At 36.2% G+C, this 19,299-nt stretch overlaps 3 protein-coding genes across 7 annotated transcripts; 1 reads left to right on the top strand and 2 right to left on the bottom strand.

The window, feature by feature from the left end:
- Positions 1-21: 21 nt before the first annotated feature.
- LOC106059862 (solute carrier family 66 member 3-like) lies at positions 22-16,781 on the bottom strand. 5 transcript variants are annotated; one of them, XR_008778166.1, is made up of 8 exons: positions 16,681-16,735; positions 10,815-11,102; positions 8,382-8,464; positions 7,243-7,314; positions 6,545-6,612; positions 1,894-2,014; positions 215-343; positions 22-167 (listed from the first exon to the last, which is right to left on the bottom strand). XR_008778166.1 is itself a non-coding variant. In XM_056030800.1 (8 exons), the coding sequence occupies exons 2-8, from the start codon at positions 10,988-10,990 to the stop codon at positions 161-163; spliced, it is 660 nt and encodes a 219-aa protein (XP_055886775.1). In that variant the 5' UTR covers positions 10,991-11,102; positions 16,681-16,781; the 3' UTR covers positions 22-160. The 5 variants fall into 5 exon arrangements, 4 of the variants coding, with proteins under 4 accessions (XP_055886775.1, XP_055886776.1, XP_055886777.1 ...); XM_056030800.1 differs by having other exon boundaries at positions 215-347; positions 16,681-16,781; XM_056030801.1 differs by having other exon boundaries at positions 215-347; positions 16,714-16,759.
- On the top strand, positions 14,770-15,156 carry LOC129926329 (uncharacterized). Its single transcript, XM_056029649.1, has one exon. The coding sequence runs from the start codon at positions 14,770-14,772 to the stop codon at positions 15,154-15,156; it is 387 nt and encodes a 128-aa protein (XP_055885624.1).
- Positions 16,782-18,120: 1,339 nt separating the features above from the next.
- On the bottom strand, positions 18,121-19,081 carry LOC129926485 (uncharacterized; the record flags this gene model as incomplete). Its single annotated transcript, XM_056030806.1, has 1 exon — positions 18,121-19,081. A coding segment is annotated over one exon (915 nt), but the record flags the coding sequence as incomplete, so codon positions are not given.
- Between the last annotated feature and the right edge of the window lie 218 nt (positions 19,082-19,299).

The following is a 19,299-nucleotide window of genomic DNA, read 5'->3' as shown; positions in this document are numbered from 1 at the left end:
TAAGGGTAACCATTTACTAAATTTGTTGATTTGTTTCCTTATAAAATCACTCATTTATTCATTTTAACTGTTTCAGAATTGAACAAAAAAGACCAAGGTAGCAATTGTTCTGTTGTAACTGACATAAATTTGAAATATTGACTTAACATGCGTGGTCATATTAGGACCTTCGTGGTCATCTTAGGTCTTAGGACCTTCGTGGTCATCTTAGGACCGTCGCCTGGCTCTCTTTTTTCTATTATAGTAGATAATAGCACAACACAGCCAAATATCTAGAAATGTTGCAAAGAAATTGTTGAAGAACATGGGTATATCTCCTGTTATCACAATCGCTGTTAACACCCTGGCTGGTGGGGAAAAGAAAGTATTAATTTGATCCTGAAGGTAGTATTCAACACAAATTTTTATATAATGACTATATTACATTACCGCAAGAAACTAATAAGTTTTTATTAATATAAATTTGCTTTTTTTTTCCTTATGCATCCTCTGTTAGTAAAAAGCAGGTTATATTTTTTATTTACATTGAACAGGAAAATGAAATTAGATACATCTTTACGTTTTGGACAGATGAATGTCAATAGTGACCTACGATAGTACCAGTACCAATCATTATAGTTCTTAAAATAGATTAATATATAGAACCGAGGCAACCTTGGGCATTAAGAAGTTTAAAAAAAAAAAGTAATTGAAAAAAAGCATCATGTGTGGATATCAGAAATAATGAACAAACAACAATCTACTGCCACACTGCCGTCTTCCTCCATGCCATAAAAAATGATTATTTAAAGCATGATAGTTGATACACCCCTGTTGGAAAAAAGTAATGCTAACAGCATGACTATCAGAAAAATTGAGACAGGACTGGGTAAATGTTTTCAAGGAGAGAGTCTAAAAAATTTATTTAAAAAAATATCAGTAGGGTCAGAATAGTTATATAGGCTACTACTAAAATAAAATGCGATGCATGATGTTGCCCGTGGTTTTGTAATACCGGAAAATTCTTATAATTTGGTTCAAATTGAGACGTAAATTAAAGCCATTAGTAATCACAGATGTCCTGCTAAAAGAGGCATGCCTTGGCCTAAAGTGTGAAAATGTCCGTTTTCATTCACTTGTTCCCACCATTGTATGGTATTGAGCAATCCAATTCAAATCTTTATAACTCACTGAAATTGTTGTACGTCAAGTAAAAAGTCACTTTACAAATGGTGTACCGGTAGTGATGGGAACACATTTAATCAGATTGGCTAGTTGCCCAACAATTTTTGAAAAAGCTTTTTCATTGCTCAACGCACAAACAGAGGGGGGGGGGGGGGGGGAGAGAAGTAGACGCTCCCTAAGGCTCCGTTAACATTCTACTCACAATCTGAAGAGAATGATCCATTAGTGCTTACTGATTTATTAGTAACGGTAGTAATACATTAGTTTCATAGCTCTAGTTTTACTTTATATAAATTAAATTTGTTCTACTAATATAAATCAAATTGTAATTCTAGTTTTGAAGTTTGTCTTTATTTTTAGTGCTCACTTCAATTCTCCTATGGGGGCGTGCATGTAACCCAGTGTTCACAACTCATCATGAGATGCCGGTAGTACAGATGTAAAATTGAATTGGACAAGCCCTTGGGGGACTCTAAATTTTTGGTGCATTTAAGAATTAGTGTAGCCATGAAGGAGATCATCAAGACTAGAGTTCCATCTATCAGACTGCAAGCCTACTTCCTTGTAAAGGGCATACTGAAAATATCTAAATCTTTTTCAATTACACTGAAGTCATGAAATCTGAGTGGTCCGTAGTGTGTCCATCGCTGGACTAAACAATGGTTAATTAAGAGGATAATATGGGCGCGAGTCTCAAGTTGATCATCTTTGTACTCTTTCCATTCTTACCTCCTGCCAAATAAGAGAGAAGCCCCCAGGTCAAAGCACTCAGACTTCCGGGCTGCTGGGTAGTCAAAAGTTTCCACAACTGAACAATTTTACTGCTACATATGATAGGAGTTGTTGACAACTGTAAAAACAAAATGAAATAGAAAGAAAAGTGTAAGGGAAAGAAAGAAAGTACCGGTATGAAGGAAATTGTGTGTTTGTGTGTGTGTTCGATCTACATTCTCTTGTCATTACAAAAACTATCGTTTTTATGGAGTGCAGCAGACTATGACACGCAATGGAGCTGATTTATAGTTTCCTTGTCAGATTTGCATCACAACTTTTTTCTGTAAAATATCGTATAATGTGGGACAATCAGTAAACATATAAGAACAATTAAAATACATGGTTTAAAATAGGCCTACTTAAAAAAAAAAAATTGAGAGAAGGGAGAACACCGTTCTATCGATGCCTTATCTCTAGCTATTTCAAGGGTTTATCTCCCCTTAGCTTTGTACTTTACCTATCTGAAATAAAATTAATTATTTATGATTAATAATAAACATAATCTTTATTATCAGTAAGGAAATTTGTCTTACAATTTGTACATTACACCAAACAAAACATTATAACTATAGAAAACCAAAATATACATTCACACCAGACTCACTCATAATTTTCATAGGAAATGTTTATGTTAGTTCAGGGGTGGGCAAATTACGGCCCGCGGACCACATGCGGCTCGCCGAGGTGTTTTATGCGGCCCGCCAACACCTACAGAAATCACGTGTGCCCACAGTATATAGATATAAAAATGCAAATATAATTAAAGAAAAATAGCTATATAAATTAATGAAACGTTCTCATTATAAAAAGTTTTAAGTAAACAAAGATTATGCTTATTGGCTATACATCAATACACTCAATTCAAGACACAGTGTCTGAGTGTTGGGTAGGCTTGGAACAAAGTGTAACAACTGATGGAGCTCGATCTTTGACTGTGAACCATAAACTTGAAACAGGAAAGTTTGCACAAAGCTGCATATAATTAAAACATTTAATTACTGTATAATCTCACAATACAAAACTATCAATAGCTAGGGAATTTAATTACGGGTGGTTCTTATGTATGAATAAATAATCCAATGTATCCGCTAGCCTAGCATGGGCAAGGCAAAGGAGAAGAATATAAAATCTCATGGATGAAATTGTTGTCTGTGACTTTGTTACCAATATTTCTAATGAATAGTGGAAGACAAAATTTCATGTTTTTATAATTGCTATTGCAATTGATTGTTTAGATTTGAAATGTAAATGCATGTTAAATCTTTTCAAACAAGGGTTTCCCATTTCTACAGGCAAGCAAAAAAAAAAGTTTTTTTGTCATTTTCCTTTGCTGAAAGGTGAAACTATCTTTAGTGAAATGATCAAAAGTACAACACTTATTAAGAGAAGCCGATTCAGCTCCAGAGGACATAACTCAAAACAAAGAGAAGTTCCAGTCAGCACTACCACGGGAGTTTTATGGGTGCCAGAAGCTGTATTTCCACACTTAAAAACCTTTGCTGCTGTTCATACTATTTGGTACACATACATCAGTTCTTCTTCTTCATTCTCATTTTACATGTTGAAGGGTTCAGATCAGTGATCCTATATCTGAGATGAACTGCGTAGTGGTTTCCAGATCAGTCAGTTCTCCGAATAGTCTTTGGCGAGTCTTGTTCGGGTCCCTTGATTTAGTATGCACCATTGAAGGACATGGTCAGCATTCTCTGGTGATGCTCCACAAGGGAAAGGCTTCGCTTGTCCCGACATTTAACTTCCGGAACATAAATTGTCTCATTCAGTGAACAAGCATTTTTTTTGTGGAAACTAAACAAGTATAATCACTGGTCAATGTTGACTGACTGTAATTTGACAGCAGTCACACACAGGGGTAACAACTAGTAAGCTAGTTTCACAGTTAAGAAACATTATGCACGAGTGTAAGAAGTAAAATACTGCACATTAAGTACAACTGTATATTTGTGGGGATATTGTGATATAAAAAGACAACAGTAATTAAAAAAAATCGTAATACAGTGTATATATGAATTAAAAGACATTCTACACAGCAAGCAATATATATATATATATATATATATATATATATATATATATATATATATATATATATATATATATATATATATAATATATATATATGCGGCCGCCAATACCAAACATTTTTAAATGCGGCCCTCGATACAAAAATGTTGCCCATCCCTGTATTAGTTCAATTTATCGTAAAGAAAGACAATGTGATGATGTAACTCAGTGATGCCCAACCTTCTTCGGCCGGCGGGCCATTTTAATTTCCGACACTCGTGTCGCGGGCCACATCATCGAATATATAAAAAATGAAATAGTGAATAAACCATTTTAAACAGTTTTATTAGAACCTGTAGCACTACTTGGCCTTCTTACACACGTAATTAGATAGGTCTGCTCAATGAAGTGCTTAATTTCAGAAATTCGAAAGTTTCTTCATACAACACGTCGAAGAAATCAATTGTCTGCATCGCTTTAAATTTCTCAAGCAGGGCTTTGTAAGTCAGTTAAATCCAGTTACAGATCTGTCGGGGCAATCCTCTGTGGCAATAGAAAACATTTCCAAATTTTGTTGCTCTGTCATTTAGTTTTGAATGGAAATTTGTACTCATATTGTCCACACGTTTTGCTTTAAAAGCTTTTTTTTTTCCAAAGGACAAATTCTTTCATCACTGCTAGAAAGCAAAATTCTCATAATTTGAGCAACTCTGTAGCTTGCCCTTACGATGAACTTATTTTCTTGTCTCTTTTTTTCTCGTCAATTGCTCAACTCATTCAACTAGGCGTAACTTTTCTTTGCGGCTCAATTCAACAATGCTTCCATATTTTTGCTTTAAAAATGACTTTGTTATATTTTTAAAAAACAGCCACATTTTCTGTAAAAATCATGTTGGCTTTTATCATTTTCCACAAAAGCAAAGATGTGTCCACCTTTCCCAGAAGTTTCTACATTCAGAATCTATTTTTTCTTTCTACGGCTCTAACATTTCATTAATCAACAAATATTAAATGGTACTACCATTCTCTTTGATATAAAAGAATGTTAAAAAAAAATGGAGCAGAATTGATGCCCTGTGTTACATACAAGATGTTAAGAACACGACTGGCTCAAGACAGCAGCGGAATTATCCAAGAACCTAAAGCAACTGTCAACACTTGTCACCGAGACAAATATATATCGTGTTCATTTAAAAAAATAGTAATATGAACATTAGAATAACATGGATGGAATGAAATTCATCAAAGAAAAAGTGTGAGTCCTAACGTAGGGAAAATACATTTACAATCTTTTTAAAAATTTTCTTCACTTTGTGCCGATGTTTAGGCGGGCCGGATGGAACCACGTCGCGGGCCGAATATGGCCCGCGTGCCGTAGTTTGGGTGTCATGTGACCAGCACAATGACCTACCTCCCTTAATTTTCCCCTAGCTAATATTAGAGTTAGGTGGACTCAAAAAACGCTTTAAAAAATCCAGAAATTTTAGATTCCAATTCTTCTATTAGATTCCAAGTCGTCTATTAGATTCCAAGTCTTCTATTAGATTCCAGGTCTTCTATTAGATTCCAGGTCTTCTATTAGATTCCAGGTCTTCTATTAGATTCCAGGTCTTCTATTAGATTCCAAGTCTTCTATTAGATTCCAGGTCTTCTATTAGATTCCAAGTCGTCTATTAGATTCCAAGTCTTCTATTAGATTCCAGGTATTCTATTAGATTCCAGGTCTTCTATTAGATTCCAGGTCTTCTATTAGAATCCATGTCTTCTATTAGATTCCAAGTCTTCTATTAGATTCCAAGTCTTCTATTAGATTCCAAGTCTTCTATTAGATTCCAGGTCTTCTATTAGATTCCAAGTCTTCTATTAGAATCCATGTCTTCTATTAGATTCCAAGTCTTCTATTAGATTCCAAGTCTTCTATTAGATTCCAAGTCTTCTATTAGATTCCAAGTCTTCTATTAGATTCCAAGTCTTCTATGGTATATTAATTTGAGTCCCTTCGGTTCGTAAGCCAAACGTCTTACAATAGCCCTTTATTGGGCGTCCCCCAAACCGTAAAATCACATTTTTGCTACTCTTATATGCTTATCTCTTTCGCTTCCCCCCCCCTCTCTCTCTGACTCCTATCCCTCCCCCTTTTTCCTTTTTCTTTTTTTCCCTCTCTCCCCTCTCTCTTGCGTTTTGCTTTGATAAACAGTCATTTAAATTGTTATAAATCCATATGCTGCAACTACTAAAACGTTTGGAATGATTCTGATTCAGTTACTTGAAACATCTATTCTCGAATGACAATTATAGTATGAATAAATAATACCTGTCCATAAAAATTTTATACAATGTCAAGTTTTTTAGACAAAATTTTTTTTTCCGATGGTCTAAGGCGACCCGTCATTCGACCCCCAAGGTGGTTGCTCGCGATCCACAAGGTTGAGAACCCCTGTTCTAAAACATGGTCCCCCCCCCTTTCCCCATTATTTTTTTTTCGCTAACTGTTAATTTTGAAGTTGACCAGTCCCTACAAAAGACACTAGTCGTTCCTTAAGGAAAAAGGAGTTCTCTCTAGCTTGCGCTATTGATGACTTACAATGAAAGCGTACATAACAACGTCAGGGAAGCAGCGATTCATGAGGAAGGCACCAAGGAATGCGTAGATGTTTTTACGTTAGGGTCAAATACAATACATCTTTCAGTATTATAGTATAATAATAAACAAATAGCGTTAGTGTCGCTCAATTACTAAAAGAATCATTGATTAATATACAAGAGAAAAACTATTTAAGCAAATAAACTACCGTATAACACATTACATATTTATAAAGGATAAATAGTAGGTGTAGTTAAAATTCTAGATTGGAAACGCAGAGAATTATTTCGCGTCAACTAAATGACTTTTTAAAATTGCCATTCAAAATGCGCATTCTTTTTACGACATATTTTAGCTAGGTTTGGCATAATTTAGCAAGGTTTAAAATTTGGTCTAGGAAATCTTCACGTTTAAATTCATTTTGCATTTGATTCCTTTAGCTGTTTACTTCTATTCACTAAGCTATGTCTTGCAGGTTAATCAAAACTCAAGAATCACTTACAGTAAAAAGGCAGGTTCCATTTGTAATCTTGAATTATTACTTTGTTGAAGCGTCTTGAGGCTACCTTTTTGTTTTTACTAATAGCGCTATATAAATGTAATTATTCCTGTACCGAGCAACTATGCACTTAACGGAATATACATTAGAGATGTTTTTACTTTTTTCCCTGAATTTCTTGTTATGTTAAAAGGATACAATGCAATATACGGTGCGAGTCTCAAGTTCAGCATTTTCCGATTTTCCAGAACCACCCAGAACAGAATGACATCTGAAAATAGAAGTGAAACAAAAAGTGACAAATCGCAGTGCTGATATTTGTAGGCCAAACATAATAGCCTTTATATTTTAAACATCAACTAGCTTAAACAAGTTTGTAGGATCACATAGCCTTAACATTGTGCGATCTGATATTGTCCTAGCAATATATATTCAAGCCATGTGCACCGCATAAATACCTTCTTTCTTTTTCTTCTTCAGCTAATTGCTGAATATTTATAAAGGTAACAATAAGTGCACAGTTGGTGATTGATGATTAAAAATGGTGAATTAAATATAGAGAAACAATGGACATTCCTGAATAGGTAAAAACCTTGGACAATGAAAAATTCTGTGCTCGTTTCAGTGGTAAATTGTAGGCCTAGCGTCGAATGAGGAGTTAAATGTTTTTTTTACTCCTTTAAACTGTTGTGGCTCTTCCGCGGTGTTGAATGTAATCAATGCAATGATCATGAGGTAACCTTCAACCAAATCAGAAACACCGGCGAAAGGCCAAACAATCAATAAATAGTAGTCGACGCTAGTATCAAAACAATCATGAATACTTTAATACTCAAAAGGGATTCGTCCAATGTCTTTCCGTAAATCAGTATGTCTATTCTACTGCTTTACCAGAAGCGTCTTCTTTTAGCGTCACTTAGAGCGTTCTTGTTTTTTAACCAACCTTACGTCATCGTCGCTAAGTAAAACTTTCCCCTTATTCCCGAAACAAATAACTAATTCCAAATCATGTCATAACAAAACACGAAAGATTTGCTCAATCTTTTTTTTTTCTTTCCGACACATCAAGAGGAGGCATTGTGGGGCAAATAAGACTTTATGTTATTTTGATTTCCTCTAGGATTCTATTCTCTCTGCATTGTGGACTACTTTCATTGTATCAGTCATATCTTCCGGTTTTATTCTCTTTAAGCAGAGAGCAAAGTTGTTTGATATTCCTTGATTATGATGATCAATAATAATAATGATAATAATAATAATAATTAATAACAATAATAGGCTAATGTCTTCATTCTAATCAGTTCAAATATCTTTACAACACTAGAAACAACTGCTTACCTTGCGCCCACATCAGAGTTGTCTCAAAATAAGTATCCAAAGGATACCCCATACCGTACTGATAGCCAGTCTCGATAGTGTATCTTCATGGTATAATAAAAAAAAGGTTTAGGTTTAGAGCTACTAAATATAATTATAAATAAATAAAATATAAAGAAAAATACTTTAAACAAAACAAAGCTTATATTGAATGAAATTGCATCAAGTATTTTGAATCCATTAATTTCTAAATTAATCGATACTAACAGTAATACATTCGTGCGATTGAAATATTTTAAATAATGTGTTTAGCGCAGCTTTCATGTTTATGCTTAAAGCATGCTCAGTGTGCTATGGTCTAATCACTTTTGTGAACAAAGAGGGGGAAAAAAAAGGAGGAGGTCTGGAAGAAGGTTTCCGTGCTGCCTTTTCAAAAGTTATTTTTATACACAAAAAGTTGCTCGAGTCTGAATTCAAACTCGAGGTCGTCTAGAGCCTCTACGATGGAAAGTTGACGTGCGTTACTGAGCTATTCAAGTACCTATAAAAAGCGATAGAAAAAAAGATTACTTAAAAAAAAAAAAACAAATCTTATCTGAGGGAAAGAATCACTAATTACTGCCATTTATCTGAAAATATCAAGGCTTAGTTCCATTTCTGCTATATAAAACGAAATTTATTAATTAGTACTAATTGATTTAGTAATTGGTTATTTTTGGATTGATTCGTGTACTGTCATCGACTATAAATAATTTTGCAAAATTTCAACTTCACGAGAATGGGAAGTGGGAGAAAAAACATGTCAAAACGTGATAAGGGGACTAAATCCATACATACATCCGCTTCTCTCATGAAGTAGCAGCTATTCCCCAAATTTCCAAAACACTCACCATTCTTAAAGATAACCCGCACCCATTAAACCACTGTTACATAAGATCTGAACGAAGTGGTCGTTTCCTTTACATAAGATCTGAACGAAGTGGTCGTCTCCTTTTCATTAGAACTAAAACAGAAAGATTTAAAAACTCCTTCATCCCACTGTCGGTCAGAGTGTTACAAGATCATCTGTCATCATCGAGAAGTTCATAGAAGTCTAATTTATAAAGCGCTGGCTGTGAGTGTGTATGTGTTTTCGTGTGTTAATGTTGTTCGTATTTGCATCTAATTGTTATTGTACAGTAGTTACGCTGAAGTTGTCAATTGTAGTCAAACTAAATTTCCATTTGATTGGATCAATAAAAATTATCTTATCTTATATTTCGCTATAAAACAAAATGATTAATCCCCAATAATTCACTAATTGGTTAATTTTTTTCAATTTATTTATGTCTTGTCAGGTTCAATGCAAAGTTTTAACTTGATCCTAGAATAGGAAATGGGAAAAAACATTTTCAAACTATTTACCAGACAGACAAACAGACAGACAAAGTGAGTTGATATAAGCTTTGTAAAAAGAGGTCTTATTGTTATCTATTAACTAATAACTTGTACAAAATCCCCCCAGACAGAGTGAGCTGATATAATCTTTATAGTAGAAATTTATAAATGCCATCTTTGTTATAATTCATTTCATTTTAATTCTGCACTGGACTTACAGCTGGTGAAAGAAACGTTTTTTCCCACTTATAAACTAGTTGCAATGCACTGACGGGATAGAAGAAAGCCCCAACAAACATGTCACTATCCACACGCCGTTCCTCAAGCGGGTTGTTTTTATGGCGAAAATCGGCAAGGCCGATGTGCTACAATGAAGGAATATGGGGGAGTTTCCCAGGTGCGCTCGGCCTTTGGCCTCGACCCTAACCGAAGAGTTTTGGGATACCAACCATCGGTAATAAGAATGCAAAACAAAATGACATCTGTTTGGATCTTTTTTTGGAACTGTTTGTTCAGACATGCAGATGGAAGCAAGATTCCATTTGTCTAGATTTCTAAGAATCTTCGACACAACTTTAAGGACAATTACAAAGTTCTACAGCACTTGTTAATCGAAGATGTCTAATGGCCAACGTAACGACCACCTTTCTTTACTTCCCCAGCTAAATTTATAGTACCTAATGAAGTTTGGTTGGATTCGCGGACGCTTTATGATTCTGCAATTAGAATCTTCTATTTCAAAGTGATTTCAATTCGAAGCACTAGTTCGACAGCCATCAGTTTACAACTTAATGAGCTACATATTTAATTTATTATAAATCTATTAAACGATTTTGGAGATTACAGCGGTTTCAAAATACATTATAACAAAATAATAAAGTGTATAAAAGTTTGTAGTTGGAACAAAACAGGTGAGTGCTTAATATTCGAAGCATGAATACAGATTTAACAAGCCCATCGTTCTCGTGTACAGAAGCAGATAGGGCTGTACTTGTAAGACTGTGGTCTATATCCTAGTTATGTGCACGCCTTTGTATTTGAAGACGTGTCGGGTCAGACTGTGTGTTGTGTACTCACGACGTAAACTCTAAGGTCAAACTGGGTATGGCGATCCCCAAAGATGACCCGGAACTGACCACGGCATACACCTGAGGCGCCTTGTAGATGCAGGTAACCCCAACAACTGTGTAGCTAAGAAAGTTGCAGAAACTGACCAGAAGTTCGTAGGTTGTCCCATTGTATCCAAGAAACATGCTAACCTTGATGACCAGGATTTTCTTAGATTCCCATCTCTCTTCTTCTTATTGATAGCATCCAATAATATAGCGTACTTAACGACTTAGCCTAGCGTAGAAATGGTATAACCTGCATAGAGAGAGATGTAGAAAAAAAATGTTATAGTGATAGAGAGGACAGAGATAACAATGGAAAATAACTTTCGTTCGGTGATTTCATCTTTTCATTCCTTGCAAAGATATTACCACTTAGGCATAATAATAATAATAATAATAATAATAGTTATTATCCTTGAAGAAATGTGTGTTACAATCACTGGCGGATCCAGGGGGGGGGGCGGTAGGGGCGATCGCCCCCCCCCACTCGGCCGACCCCCCCCCCCTTCGGGAAGGGGGGGGCGGACGAACTTTAGTATAGGATTCACACAATTTGTATACGAATTTATTACTTATGTTAAAAATATATACTAATTATTTATATTTCAACCTATTTTTAGATTATTTCGCCCCCCCCTCTAGTATGTTGGCCGATTTGGTGGGGTCGGCAGGGGGCGATGGTATCAATCCCGCCCCCCCACACACACTTTCGAGTGGGGGGGGCGGTCCAATTTTTGGTAGAAATCACAGCCTGCTAACACATCAATTAAATATCTATATCCTTGTAATTTGTTATTGATATTTTAACCGATCTTTATATTATGTCGTTCCCTGTTTGCCGATTGGTGTGTGTGTGTGGGGGGGGGGGACGAATACCTCTTTTGCCCTTCCCACCTAAACCCTTTGAGTGGGGGGGGGGGCGGTCCGTTTTTATGGAGAAATCATAGTTTGTGAACAAAATTAGTTGAATTAATATATAAATTTTATATTAAGTCGCTCCCTTTCTGGTTATTTGGCCGATTCGGTGGGGTGAGGGGGGGGGGCGATTGCATGTACTGCCCTCCCCACTCTAGCCCTCTGAGTGCTGGGGGGCGGTCCTATTTTTGTGGAGAATCATAGTTTGTGAATAAAATTAGTTGAATATCTATATAATATAAACTACGTATTGATATGTGACCCATTGAAAATATGTCGTACCACACTCTAATCTCAAATTGTATCATTAGTAAATTTAAATGAAAAAGGGTTGTACCAGGTGGGAGGGGCGATACATGCAATCGCATTTCCCCCATCGGAAAATCAATACTTTTTCTTTTTGTATTATAGTTAAGAAATTACAAAATAAAAAAAATCTGTCACTAATATAATTTATATATACTATAAATTAAATTCTTATATCGAGTCGCCCCATACCTATTCTTTAATGCCAAATGCAATCTTTAGCAGAAATTAGTAAAGGAGCGAGGATTAATCGTTTTCACTCTACCGCCCCTCCCATTTCCAGACAGAGTTTTTGTAATTTCACATGAAGTTATCATAAGTATTTTAAGAAAGACTTTGCATTGGAAAAGTTAGAATTCAAACGAAATTTTTCAGTATAAAAGTCATGATTGAGATGAGTTCTAAACTTTTCCCAACCTTTACTCAATCTGATATTTTTCTAGCTAAATAAATTTGGGACTATAACTCACAATTTATACTAGAGTTTTCTTGAATACTATTTATCGAATAAGTTTTTTTTCGGCGGCGATCCTCAAAGCAAAAATCTAAATACATGGGGTATCCTATTTTTTCAAGGAACAAATCGGTTTTATTTGCAATGTATTATGGGCCTATAAATTCAAATTAGAATATTTTTCAAGTACAACATTATTCGAAAGGTCGTTTTTTAATAGTATGAATAATGAGCTTCAGGTCAGGAGAATGCGTTTCTGCAGTGAAGAATGCAAGAAAACGCTTTTGGCGTCGGGGCTTCGCCCCGAACTTTAATTATGGGTAATGAGTTGTAGATGTCAGGAGAATGCGTTTCTGCAATGAAGAATGCAAGAAAACGCTTTTGGCGTCGGGGCTTCGCCCCGTACTCCATTGATGAATAATGAGCTGTACTTGTCAGGAGAATGCGTATCTGCAGTCAAAAAAGCAAGAAAACGCTTATGGGGTCGGGGCTTCGCCCCGAACTCCATTGATGAATAATGAGCTGTACTTGTCAGGAGAATGCGTTTCTGCAGTGAAAAAAGCAAGAAAACGCTTATGGCGTCGGGGCTTCGCCCCGAACTTCACCAGAGAACCTTATAGCGCTGCCCCAGTTGTTTTGTTTTTCGCCGAAGGTTGAGAAATGCTGCTTTTTTATTCTCATATTTATTTATATATATATATATACATATGTGTGTGTGTGTGTGTGTGTGTGCGCGTGCGTGTGTGTGTGTGTGTGTGTGTGTGTGTGTGTGCACGTTTATGCGTAGGGTTAGGGTTTACTGGGCGTTAGGGTTAGGGTTTGGAAAAAAATCGCCCCCCCCCCCCACTCCAAAGTTCTGGATCCGCTAGTGGTTACAATGTGTGCATTACTCATAACAAACCATTATGACGTTAAGTAATCTTATGTTTATGTAGCGATCTATATCGCATGATATGATAGTACCTATAATTGAAATATCCACATTTATTTTGAAGTCAATCATTGTAACATGGTCCTCTATAACACACTGGGTTTTATTTTTTAATTAAGCAATGGTTATTACATACTTAAGGACTGCCTTCGTTTGGTATGCACTTATGACTGGCGTTACTATAGTCCCGAGTTCTACTCAGCCCCTAGTCTTTCTCTACAGTGCAGCAAGAGGTTTGGGCTAAAGGGAAATAATTTACATTTCTGATTCAACGCCAGCTTCTTATAAAACAAAGACAAATAAAAGTTGCCCTAACTTGTGTTTGTGTCAATTACATCCTTCATTACAGCATTGTGTCATTGGAGAAACTGATATTCATTTTTTTATTTAATTTGTGAAAAATGTTTGAATTTGTTGTATTATAATGTTATCTTATCTTATAAAATACAGACGTTCCTTCAAATAGGAAGATGATAATGTCCTACGCGTGTGTAGGCATAAGTCCTTAGTTGATGTAATTTGAAATCAAAACTTAATAAGCATGTGTGACGTTCCTTATGTTTAATGCTTTCTGTTCTTATATGGAAGCGACACGATTTTTAAAGTTCTATGGGACAGCAAACAACTGCAGCTCCTCAAGTATTTTTTTTTACCTACAATAATCAAAATATTGACATCAGAGAAAGTTATAAGGGTTCTCACTATGTGGCTAGACAGTGAAAGCGGGGCCAGTAGACCTACTTCTCAAAGCTCTACAGTTTTAGAGTTGCTTTAAAAATCACGCGTACACATTCTTCATTTGTAGGTCAAAGATAAGCAATGTGTATTTGCTGATTATGGAGTAAGTAAAGAGTTCATGTCACAGATAGTGATAGCCTTTAGCAACATCTCAGTAAATTAAGAGCTCTTCTTAGTCTAGAACAGAAATGTGGAGGCATACACAACCACATCATTTCGTTTGACAAATCTCAATATTGGCAATACATTTGTATTTCATTTGCTACCATCGACAAGCATGGAGCAATTCCTTTATGAATTTTCCCTTACGGCTAAGTCAAAAAAAGGTAATCAAGTTGGATAAAATGTGCAAGGAAAACTTCAGAAATATTATTCTTTGACATCGTCACGTGATATAGGCCTTCGACTTAACGAATTGTAGACACGGGTTGACACCTACAAGGTAGCGAAATAAACAATCGCTACATCTAGATAACTTAATTGAAAGTAAAGTAAACATTTATTTTGTAGCTAGGCTTAATCCGCACTTTGTTGAGATCAACTAATCTCCACAAGATGGAGTAACACAAAGTCGCTATGTCTATATCTAGCAAGATCTCCCAATTAAGGCCAGAAAACAAAGTTGCTATGTCTATATCTAACAAGATCTCCCAATTAAGGCCAGAACACAAAGTTGCTATGTCTATATTTAACAAGATCTCCCAATTAAGGCCAGAACACAAAGTTGCTATGTCTATATCTAGCAAGATCTCCCAATTAAGGCCAGAACACAAAGTTGCTATGTCTATATTTAGCAAGATCTCCCAATTAAGGCCAGAACACAAAGTCGCTATGTCTATATCTAACAAGATCTCCCAATTAAGGCCAGAACACAAAGTTGCTATGTCTATATCTAACAAGATCTCCCAATTAAGGCCAGAACACAAAGTTGCTATGTCTATATCTAACAAGATCTCCCAATAAGGTCAGAACAGAAATATTTTTAAAATCTTTAATTCACTTTTAGTCTTGGTGTTTCAAGGTCACTTTCGTCGCGAAAAGTAGTCTACATAGAATCAAACTCACGCAGAGTACATTGTGTATGAGTATAGGATGTGTTTGCGTCTATGTGGTTATTGTTATAGTAGCAATGCTGAGGTGGACAATTGTTGTCAAACTGAATTTCCATTTGTTTGGACAAAAAAAATCATATATTAATGTCATTGCTTTAAATTTACTTTTATCTTTTTTTTTTTTTTTGCTAAATCAAATTGCATATTCTACATTTTTTATAGCACTACAAACATATACTGAATATATGGAATGGGTTGCCTTAGTCAGCCAGGAAATGACTTAGCAGAATTAAAGTCATTGATTAACCTGCATGACTAGATTGAGCTAGGGACATGCGTAGGACATAATAATCTTTTTTTTTAATTAACGTCTGTATTTCATCAGATATCTTATCTTATATGATACAGACGTTACTTCAAAAAAGAAGATGATTACGTCCTACGCGTCATGCATTTAGTCATGCATATTAACCAATGACTTAAATTCAGCCAATAGTCACTGGTTTTCCTGGCTAGCTCAGGCAACCCATTCCATGCTCTAATAGCACTAGGGAAGAAGGAGTGTATGTACAAATTTGTCCTAGCATATGGGACGAGGAATGTGCCTTTATCTTTGTGTCTTTCAGAGTATTTTATTAAATTAGTTTTTGTATTTGAAGATTATGGTTCAGTGTTTTATGTATGATTGCTACTTTACTTTTGAGCCTTCTGTCCTGAAGGCTTTCTAAATTTAGTGATTTTACTAAAGGTGTTACTCAAATGTGAATATTCGTTTGTTATGAATCTCACTGCTCTATTTTGTGTCTGTTCCAGTTTTTTAATGTTTTCTTGAGTTGAGGGGTCCCAAACGGAGGATGCATATTCTATTATTGGCCTAACCAAGGTTAAATAACATTTTAGTTTTATGTTCTTATTTGATTTATAGAAATTTATTTTAATAAATCCTAATGCTTTGTTTGATTTTTTTGTAGTTTCATCAATATGTGGATTCCATGACAGTTTTTCATTTATTATAACACCTAGGTATTTTGCGTTTTTAGTCTGTGTTACTGGTTTGCCATGAATAAGATAAGTGGAATTAATTTGTTTTAGTTTTTTTGTTACTCTTAACAACTGACATTTTTCTGGGTGGAAAGACATGATAAGAACAGTTAATTTAAAGTAGGCCCGTATCAATCTAGATCTAGATCTAGGCCAAAATGAAGCTGGTAAAAGGAAAGAAATAAAATCTATCTATCTATCAATCTTAGTCTTAGTTATAACTTAGTAGCTTATCTATAATCTAGCTATTCTAGCTAGATAGAGATTAGAAATAGAGAGAAAGAGACACACAGAGACAGAGAGAGAGAGACAGAGAGAGAGAGAGAGACAGAGAGAGTCAAACAGATTTTATTTTTAAACTAATGAGTTCAGTCAACATTTGCAAACATCTTACTTGTTCTAGACCTAGATCTAGTAGTACACACACCGTACGATCATCATGATCAAGTCATGGCATGCATGAAAGTATTTCCGGTTTCATTTGATAGATCTATTTCGTGGTAGTTTTCGATATAAATACCAAAAGAAAAACTAAAAACCCGCGAGTATGTGCGCATCAAGTGCATCAAGTGCATTTCAGCAACCTGTCAAAGTATCAGACCTGAGAAGGGATAGCGAGCTATTGGTTAGGCCAATAATAGAATATGCCTCCTCTGTTTGGGACCCTTCAACTCAAGAAAACATTAAGAAACTGGAACATACACAAAGTAGAGCAGTGAGATTCGTAACTTACGAATATTCACATTTGACTAGAGTAACACCTTTAGTAAAATCTATCACTAAATTTAGAAAGCATTCAGGAGAGAAGACTCTAAAGTAAAGTAGCAATTATACATAAAGCACTGAACCGTAATCTTCAAAAATATAAAAACAAAATCTAATAAAATATTCAGAAATACACAAGATAAAGGCACATTCCTCGTTCCATATGCTAGGACAAATTTGTACAAATGCTCCTTCTTCCATAGTGCTAGTTCGTTGTCGATGATGAGCACATTTCTCATTTCCTATGGACTCGAAAATGACTGTTAAGTCCAATCCTCGATTTAAAAAACCGGCCGCATACGTGGCATGGGTAGGTTTGGTCAGTTGCAGATAGGCCTTCTTCTTCTCTCAGCTTTTTATTGTTTCGGCGCTCTATCTCCCTGACCACTCTTCTTGCTTCAAATCTTGAGACTCCGAGACTCACAGCTTCACGCTATTAGAGCGTGGAATGGGTTGCCTGAGCCAGCAAGGAAAACCAATGACTTGGCACAATTTAAGTCATTGGTTAATATATACATTAAGTTTGTTTTAGGGCTACAATACATACGTTACGGTCCCAGTTAGTACCTAAGGAACATTTATGCCAAGTTTTATCAAGATTGGTCAAACGGTTTTGATTTCTATGCGGGACATACATACTACATACGCCTTACTTTCTACTTTATAGTATAAAGATATTTTATTTGTAGCAACATAGCCCACTAGATAAACTCAATTAAAGGACAATGCCTCCTGCGTTTGCATAATTGGCATGAGACAGTAATTACTTTTTGAATCAATCTGTGTATTTTGAAAACGATTTGCGCAATGGCTTTCTTGTTACTCTTTAACATTTTTATGCATATTATTTTTGAAATGTTTTTTTACAGGCTACGTTTTACATGTAGGCAAATTAAAACTAAAATAGCTAAGAACAATTATACAATTAATAGACATAGAGTTTTATGACGTTCAAAGTATAAACTACTCTACGTCCAATACATTTTACTTCTGTATCTACCAACAATCGTCTCCACAAATATTTTGTTAGCAGATAAGTTTAGGAAATAAAAATATTTTTAAAAAATAGTAAACAAATGCGTTTTTTTATTGTCATTTTAAAAATAATTTACTATTTATTTTTGAAAAAAACAGGTATTCACATTTCTTGAATTTACACTTGAAGAACTGGGAAGTGGGTTGGATGTGGATGGGTGGTGTGCTCCTGACGTTTGTTTACTGGGAAGTGAGTTGGATGTGGATGGGTGGTGTGCTCTTGACGGTTGTTTACTGGGAAGTGAGTTGGATGTGGATGGGTGGTGTGCTCTTGACGTTTGTTTACTGGGAAGTGAGTTGGATGTGGATGGGTGGTGTGCTCTTGACGTTTGTTTACTGGGAAGTGAGTTGGATGTGGGTGGGTGGTGTGCTCTTGACGTTTGTTTACTGGGAAGTGGGTTGGATGTGGATGGGTGGTGTGCTCTTGACGGTTGTTTACTGGGAAGTGAGTTGGATGTGGGTGGGTGGTGTGCTCTTGACGGTTGTTTACTGGGAAGTGAGTTGGATGTGGGTGGGTGGTGTGCTCTTGACGGTTGTTTACTGGGAAGTGAGTTGGATGTGGATGGGTGGTGTGCTCTTGACGGTTGTTTACTGGGAAGTGAGTTGGATGTGGATGGGTGGTGTGCTCTTGACGGTTGTTTACTGGGAAGTGAGTTGGATGTGGGTGGGTGGTGTGCTCTTGACGGTTGTTTACTGGGAAGTGAGTTGGATGTGGGTGGGTGGTGTGCTCTTGACGGTTGTTTACTGGGAAGTGAGTTGGATGTGGGTGGGTGGTGTGCTCTTGACGGTTGTTTACTGGGAAGTGAGTTGGATGTGGATGGGTGGTGTGCTCTTGACGGTTGTTTACTGGGAAGTGAGTTGGATGTGGATGGGTGGTGTGCTCTTGACGGTTGTTTACTGGGAAGTGAGTTGGATGTGGGTGGGTGGTGTGCTCTTGACGGTTGTTTACTGGGAAGTGAGTTGGATGTGGATGGGTGGTGTGCTCTTGACGTTTGTTAACTGGGAAGTGGGTTGGATGGAGATGAGTGGTGTGCTCTTGACGTTTGTTAACTGGGAAGTGGGTTGGATGTGGGTGGGTGGTGTGCTCTTGACGTTTGTTAACTGGGAAGTGGGTTGGATGTGGGTGGGTGGTGTGCTCTTGACGTTTGTTTACTGGGAAGTGGGTTGGATGTGGGTGGGTGGTGTGCTCTTGACGTTTGTTAACTGGGAAGTG

Source organism: Biomphalaria glabrata, chromosome 5, assembly GCF_947242115.1.
Source record: "Biomphalaria glabrata chromosome 5, xgBioGlab47.1, whole genome shotgun sequence".
Classification (NCBI taxonomy): Eukaryota; Metazoa; Mollusca; class Gastropoda; family Planorbidae; genus Biomphalaria; species Biomphalaria glabrata.
This window is presented reverse-complemented; position numbering and strand designations above follow the sequence as displayed.

Excerpts from the sequence above, each read along its gene's own strand:
- LOC106059862 (XM_056030800.1), bottom strand. The coding sequence starts at position 10,990 with ATGTTTCTTGGATACAATGGGACAACCTACGAACTTCTGGTCAGTTTC. Across the intron at positions 7,315-8,381 it reads AACTCTGATGTGGGCGCAAG|ATGTCATTCTGTTCTGGGTG; the intron begins GTAAGCAGTTGT and ends TTCTATTTTCAG. Across the intron at positions 6,613-7,242 it reads ACTCGCACCGTATATTGCAT|TCTACGCATTCCTTGGTGCC; the intron begins TGTATCCTTTTA and ends AACGTAAAAACA.
- LOC129926329 (XM_056029649.1), top strand. The coding sequence starts at position 14,770 with ATGTCTATATCTAGCAAGATCTCCCAATTAAGGCCAGAAAACAAAGTT.